This window comes from Capricornis sumatraensis, chromosome 10 (assembly GCF_032405125.1).
Source record: "Capricornis sumatraensis isolate serow.1 chromosome 10, serow.2, whole genome shotgun sequence".
NCBI classification, from domain to species: domain Eukaryota; kingdom Metazoa; phylum Chordata; class Mammalia; order Artiodactyla; family Bovidae; genus Capricornis; species Capricornis sumatraensis.
The window spans coordinates 103,542,175-103,549,896 of record NC_091078.1 but is presented as its reverse complement, the minus strand read 5'-3'; the positions used below and the strand labels follow the sequence as shown (position 1 = coordinate 103,549,896).

The 7,722-nt window shown below is 42.6% G+C and overlaps 1 protein-coding gene across 1 annotated transcript; it reads right to left on the bottom strand.

The window, feature by feature from the left end:
- Positions 1-3,700: 3,700 nt before the first annotated feature.
- Positions 3,701-4,627, bottom strand: LOC138086977 (vomeronasal type-1 receptor 90-like). The gene has a single exon (XM_068981709.1). It carries the CDS (start codon positions 4,625-4,627, stop codon positions 3,701-3,703), a length of 927 nt encoding a protein of 308 aa, XP_068837810.1.
- Positions 4,628-7,722: the final 3,095 nt, after the last annotated feature.

Genomic DNA, 7,722 nt, shown 5'->3' with positions numbered 1-7,722 from the left:
TGTTATAGAAAAATAACAGATCTCTGTATGTCAATCTTGTGTCCTGCAACTTTACCAATTCATTCATTGGTTCTAATAGTTTTTTGATGGAAACTCTACTGTGTTCTCTAGATAGTATCATGTCATCAGAAAATAGTGGCTTTTTTACTTCTTCCCTTCTAATCTGAGGGCTTTTTATTTCTTGTCTGATTGCTGTGGTTAGGACTTCTAATACTATGTTAAATACAAGTGGCAGGTGTGGGCATCCTTGTCTTGTTTCTAATTTTAGAGAAAAAGATTTCAGCTTTTCACCATTGAGTATGCTGTTAGCTGTGGGTTTGTCATAACCTTTATTTTATTGAGGTTTGTTCCCTCTATACCCAGTTGGATAGGAGAGTTTATTATGAACGGATGTTGACCTTTGTCTAATGATTTTTCTGCATCTATTGAGATGATTGTGTGATTTTTTTTTCCTGTCCTTTTGTTAATGTGGTGTCCTACATTGACTGATTTCTGGAATATCGAACCATCCTTACATCCCTGGGGAAAAAATCCTACTTGACCATGGTGTGTGATTTTTTTTTAATGTAATGTTGAAGTTGCTTTGCTAATATTTTGTTGAGGACTTTTACATCTATATTTATCAGAGATATTGGTCTATAATCTTTTTTTTTTTGTAATCCCTTTGTCTGCTTTTGGTAACAAGGTAATGATGGTGGCCTCATAGAATGAATTTGGCAGTGTTCCCTCCTCCCACATACTTTCGAATCATTTGAAAAGAATAGGCGGTAGCTCCTCATCAGAGTTCGGTGGAAGTTCCCTGTGAGGCATCCTGGTCTCGGACATTGTTAGTGTTTTGACTACTATAATTACGGTATAGTAGCAATCAGTCTTTTCAGATCGTCTGTTTGTCCTGATTCAGTGTTGGAAGATCATCTGTTTCTAGGAATCTATTTCTCTTTGGTGGCCCAACTTATTGTCACATGACTGTTCATAGAGTTCTCTTATGACTCTTTCTGTTTCTGTGATATTAGTTATAACTTTCCCTTCATGTATTATTCCATTTATTTGGGTCCTCCCTCTTTTTTTTAAATGAAGGTGTCTAAAAGCTTACCAATCCCAAACAACAGCAATGCCAAAGAATGTTCAGACTACCACACAATTGCATTCATTTCACATGCTAGTAAAGTAATGCTCAAAAATTTCCAAGCCAGCCTTCAACAGAACGTGAACCGTGAACTTCCAGATGTTCAAGCTGGTTTTCGAAAAGGCAGAGGAACCAGAGATAATTGCCAACATCCGTTGGATCATCGAAAAAGCAAGAGAGTTCCAGAAAAACATCTGCTTCTGCTTTATTGATTATACAAAAGCATTTGACTGTGTAGATCATAACTATTGATTATACAAAAGCATTTGACTGTGTAGATCATAACAAACTGTGGAAAATTCTGAAAGAGATGGTAATACCAGACCACCTTACCTGCCTCCTGAGAAATCTGTATGCAGGTCAAGAAGCAACAGGAAGAACTAGACATGGAACAACAGACTGGCTCCAAATCGGGAAAGGAAAACATCAAGGCTGTATATTGTCACCCTGCTTATTTAACTTATACGCACAGTACATCATGTGAAATGCTGGGCTGAATGAAGCACAAGCTGGAATCAAGGTTGCTGGGAGAAATACCAGTAACCTCAGATACACAGATGACGCCATCTTTATGGCAGAAAGTGAAGAGGAACTAAAGAGCCTCTTGATGAAAGTGAAAGAAGAGAGGGAAGAAGCTGCCTTAAAACTCAACATTCCAAAAACAAAGATCATGGCATCCGGTCCTATCACTCCATGGCAAATAGATTGAAAGACAATGGAAACAGTGACAGAGTTTATTTTGGGGGGGCTCCAAAATCACTGCAGATGGTGACTGCAGCCATGAAATTTAAAGACGCTTGCTCCTTGTAAGAAGAGCTATGACCAACCTAGACAGCATATTAAAAAGCAGAGACATTACTTTGCCAACAAAGGTCAATCTAGTCAAAGCTATGGTTTTTCCAGTAGTCATGTATGGATGTGAGAGTCTGACTATAAAGAAAGCTGAGCACCAAAGAATTGATGCTGTGGTGTTGGAGAAGACTCTTGAGAATCCCTTGGGCTGCAAGGAGATCCAACCAGTCCATCCTAAAGAAAATCAGTCCTGAATATTCATTGGAAGGACTGATGCTGAAGCTGACTCTCCAATATTTGGCGACCTGATATGAAGAACTGATTCATTAGAAAAGACCCTGATGCTGGGAAAGACTGAGGGCAGGAGAAGGGGACAGTAGAGGATGAGATGGCTGGATGGCATCACCGACTCAATGGACTTGAGTTTGAGCAAGCTCTGGGAGTTGGTGATGAACAGGGAGGCCTGGTGTGCTGCAGTGCATGGGATCACAAAGAGTCAGACATGACTGAGCGACTGAACTGAACTTAAAAGCGTACCAATTTCATCTTTTAAAAAAAGGCTTTTGGTTTCATTGATCTTTTCTCTCCTTTTTTTTCTGTCTCTGTTTCTGCCTGATCTTTATGACTTCCTTCCTGGTGCTGTCTTTGGTCTTTGCTCTTCTTTAACTTTGTTGTTCGACACCTTGTTTGATTTACCTGATATATAGTAGACTGTATGAATTTGAAGCATACCAATGGATTCTATGGATGTGAGAGTTGGACTGTGAAGAAAGCTGAGCGCCGAAGAATTGGTGCTTTTGAACTGTGGTGTTGGAGAACACTCTTGAGAGTGCCTTGGACTGCAAGGAGATCCAACCAGTCCATCCTAAAGGAGATCAGTCCTGGGTGTTCATTGGAAGGACTGATGCTGAAGCTGAAACTCCAATACTTTGGCCACCTCATACGAAGAGTTGACTCATTGGAAAAGACCCTGATGCTGGAAGGGATTGGAGGCAGGAGGAGAAGGGGACGACAGAGGATGGCTGGATGGCACCACCGACTCAATGCACATGAGTTCGGGTGAACTCCGGGAGTTGGTGCTGGACAGGGAGGCCTGGCGTGGTGCGATTCGCAAGAAGTCGGACACGACTGAGCGACTGAACTGAACTGAATGAATTCTTTTCAGTGTGTATTAAACATGTAAAACAACTGTCACAATCCCCCAAATCTTCTTCACGCCATTTGTAAATCTTACTCTGCTTTCCTTTTTGCCCCCATGCATTCCCAGACAGTCATTATATCCTTTCTATCACTTTACAGTTCGTTACTGGGTAAGGGGTTTAGTTCTTAAGACTGGGATTTGAGTGAAACTCATGAATTATCTCAAGGAGATATGCTGTTAAATGACCTGCCATGTATTTGTGAGCTACATGTGTCAAAGTGAAGAGACTTAACAGACAAAGCCTAAGTCCACATATCTCAGCTAACACAGAGAGCACAGGCTGTACACTGTGATGAATAATTTTGAAGTCAGCACCTTAAATCCTCTTTTAAATGGCTCATTCATTGCAGAATGGGCTTCCCAGGAGGCGCCGGTGGTAAAGAATCTGCCTTCAATGCAGGAGATCCATGTTCGATCCCTTGGTCAGGAAGATCCTCTGGCGAAGGAAATGGGTTCCACTCTAGTATTCTTGTCCGGAGAATCACATGGACAGAGGAGCCTGGTGGGCTGTAGTCCATGGGGTCGTAACAAGTTGGACGTGACTTAGCAACTTTCACTTCCATTGCAGAATAATTACATATTTAATGCCATCTCACCCATATGTATTTTAAGACCTTGATTATTCGCTTTTCAGTACTGATTAGCACCAAAGGACTGATGCTGGCATAGCCATTTCCCACAAGCATCTGGACACACATACGCACAGAGTCGATATCCCACAACATTCTTGAGAACCAAGAGACAGTTATGTCCAAAAAGTACATGACCACAAAGAGACTCATGAGGAATAGAATGGTCTGGGTGGCCTTTTCTTCTGGGGATGCTTTTGGAGAAAGCTTGGTGCTCTGAAGATGCTGGGTCTGCCTCTTATGCCTGTACAAGAGAGTCACCATGTATCCACTTGAGAGGGCCATGAGCCCCAACAAGCAGATGTCTTGAATGGTCCTCAGTACAAACTGTACATACCTAAGGAAGTGAATCACGGGGCGAAGTGAGCAGGATTCAGTGACACGTAGAAGATGGGCTGAGGTCACGTTGGGGGTGGCAATAGTGGACAGTAAGAAGAAACCATTGATGAACATGTTGAAGACCCACAAGAAGAGAGTGCAATACAGATTGTGATGGGATGGGTGAAGTTTGAGCTTGGCCAGACGGGAGTTTCTGGGGCTGAGGGTGATGGCCCAGAGGACACTCAGCAGGCAGGTGGCACAAATGGAGAGGCCCCTCATCGAACTGTACAGGTAGACAACCAACTTACATTGGATGTCATCCCAGGTTTTCTGAGACCCGAAAGTGTCTGCAGCCATAAATGCCACGGTTAGTAGCATGACTGTGTGGATTAGGGCCAAGTGACCAATGGTCAGGTCAGTGGACTTGGGTCTGTGCTCAAGAAGGAAGTTGTGGGCATGGAAGAGAAGAAGGATGGTGTTGGCCAAGATCCCAATGGCAACTTCAGAGAAAAAGGCGTTTCTTATGTCAATGAAACTGGAAAGTCTATTTTTTTTCATCTTTGTGGAGGAAAATAAGCATGTAGTAAATACCTGTGGAGAAACTCAAGGAAAATGCTTTATCACAAATATGACCAATATCAACCACCTCAGCTGGCACTGTTGCCACCATCTGAATAGGTGGGTTGGGCTCCCCTGGTGATCCATTGGCTAAGACTCTGAGCTCCCAAGGCAGGGGGCCCGCATTCTATCCCTGGTCAGGGAACTAGATCCCACATGCCTCAACTAAGACCAGGTGCAGCTACATAAATGAATGGATATTAAAAATGAACAGGTGGGTTGATCCCAGTTTATGCTGCTGCTGCTAAGTCACGTCAATCGTGTCTGACTCTGTGCGACCCCATAGACAGAAGCCCACCAGGCTCCCCCGTCCCTGGGATTCTCCAGGCAAGAACACGAAGTGGGTTGCCATTGCCTTCTCCAACGCATGAAAGTGAAAAGTGAAAGTGAAGACGCTCAGTCGTGTCCGACTCTTCGCGACCCCATGGACCGCAGCCTTCCAGGCTCCTCCGTCCATGGGATTTTCCAGGCAAGAGTACTGGAGTGGGGCGCCACTGCCTTCTAGAGCTACACTATTACAATCGTTGATCATACATCACACTATACATTTGATCAACTGCTTCAAGTCTAGTCATCATTCCCGGTGAAGGCTCAGGCATATACTTGGTAATACAAGAAATAATAATCTTGTGGAACAAGCAAAATACAAGTGGTTTAGTTAATAACATTAGTGGGATTAAAAGTAAATATTTTAGCCATGAGCCTCCCACACCAGTTTTTTTTTAAAGATTGTCAAGACTGGGGAATGGGTCACCGAGAGCAGAAATCTGATTTTTCATGTGGTTCAAATGTGTTACATTAAAGGATTTATCAGGTACAAAAATGCAGCATTCAGTTTGAATTAGAGCACAGATATCTCCCTGAGATGCTCTAAGGTGTCGAGGGTCTTGCAGTTGAGTAGCACTGCCTTTCTCATCATAGAGATCTCAGAATTCAACAGGCTAACAGCCCGGTTACTATCATTTGAAGCTTATGAAAGTTGTCAAGGCTTAGATATGGTCAATTACATCCTCCAACCCCATTGAAGGCGCACACACATGTACACAAGCTGCTAAATGGTCATACCAGTAGAATACAGATCTTTGACCCATTGGGATCATACCAATGGTAGATAGGTTGGGGTTACCTGTAATTTGTTAACATGTATGACCTTAAATTCATGGGAATCCCAGGCTACACCTTGTATCGTCCCTGTAGATGTCAAGGCCATAAATTAGTGCCACAACTAAGACCAGGTGCAGCTACATAAATGAATGGATATTAAAAATGAACAGGTGCCTTGATCCCAGTTTATACTTTACCACGATTCGTGCACAAGACTGCTTTACCTATCCCCTGCCCAGACACCATCCCCAAGATTCCTCTGGTCTCACTACTTCCCAGGATTCACTGGCTTGTGTATCTCATTGCTGTACTTGCATAGTACCTGAGATTTCCTCTATAGTGAGAAATAGTTTGCCTTTTATCTGCAGAAACGTGATATAAGGCTACATATATAAAAAGAGCTCTATCGTTTTTGTTGAATTAGAATGAGGAGAAATGCCTACAGGTGGACCTCAGTTCCTCTTAAACAAAGGGTGTCAGCTGGATCGCCATGCACAGAGCTGTTTTATCTCGGTTCTGTCTTTCCTCTAGCTTATTGATTGTCAGACCAAATATACAAAGACTAATGTTGACAGGCACAGTCCCTGAAGAGGCAGCTTGAAATTAAATGTGTGATTGGACATTGAGTGCAAGTGTGGCTCCAAGCAGCCACTTTACGTCTGAGCCTCAGTTGTTTATCTCTTGTGTAGAACACAGTAAACCACATTACCTCTATGCTAAAGATATTATGAGAATAAACAGATTAAGCGTGCCAAATGGAGAAGAGTGTATGGTGCATAAAAGTCTCTATGGAAATGTTAGATACTGTTTTTAGTATTATCTAGTTCCTCATACATATGACTTGGGAGAGTTGGTGCAGTTCTCTTAATAATTCCTTAGCCCTGCTCCTGCCTCAGGGGAGAGGGGAAATCACTACCAAAACTGTGGACCATTTAAAAAATCTCTGTACAGAGTGCCCTGATGGAGTGTTGCTCTTTTTTTGGAATCCTCCAAGGTAACTTCACATCCTACATATATTTCATTATCTAACCTGAAAACACTACTTTACGACTCTTTGAGTTGTCAGTCATTAGCAGGAACAGATTTCTTTTCTCTCCGCCCTTTGACATGTGGTACCAGGGTGGTAAATATAACAGCAGTTTAAATAGATTCTAGATTGTTTTCTTTGTAGGTTTTAATTAGAAAACTGGTGTTCACCCCACCCTGAAGGAGGTTTCTTTCATAGGGCTTCAGTACAGGAGTTCAAGCCTACAGGTGTCCTTCAACCAAGCACTGCTATCTCGCTAGTCAGGAAGACCAAGCATACAGTTTATACTCAAGAGTTTGGTGATAGCCTATTGGGATATTTTATCTGTGTGATGCACATATTTACCTTAAGTCAAGCCTTATAAATATGAGGTACATAGCATCATAAAAAGGCTTTAGACATTTTCACAGGTCTGTTATCTGTAAATTAAGAGTATAGGGCTATAATATTTTCACAGGTACTTAGCAAGAAGTTCTAGTATGTTTAGTTGCACTGAACATGCTGGGCTGTGTTTAGTTGCTCAGTCATGTCCAACTCTTTGCGACCCTGTGGACTGTAATCCACTAGACTCCACTGTCCATGGGATTCTCCAGGCAAGAACACTGGAGTGGGTGTCATTCCTTTCTCCAGGGGATCTTCCCGATGCAGGGATCGAACCCAGGTATCCCATGTTGCAGGCAGATTCTTTACCAGCTGAGCCACCAGGGAAGCCATGAATACTGGCATGGGTAGCCTATCCTTTCCCCTGAAATTGAACTGGAGTCTCCTGCATGGCAGGAAAATTCTTTACCAGCAGAGCTACCAGGGAAGCCCCAGATTATCTCTAGGTTACTTATAATACTTAATGTAAATGCTGTGAATCTAGTTGCCAGCATGTGGCAAATTCAAGTGTTGCTTTTTGGAA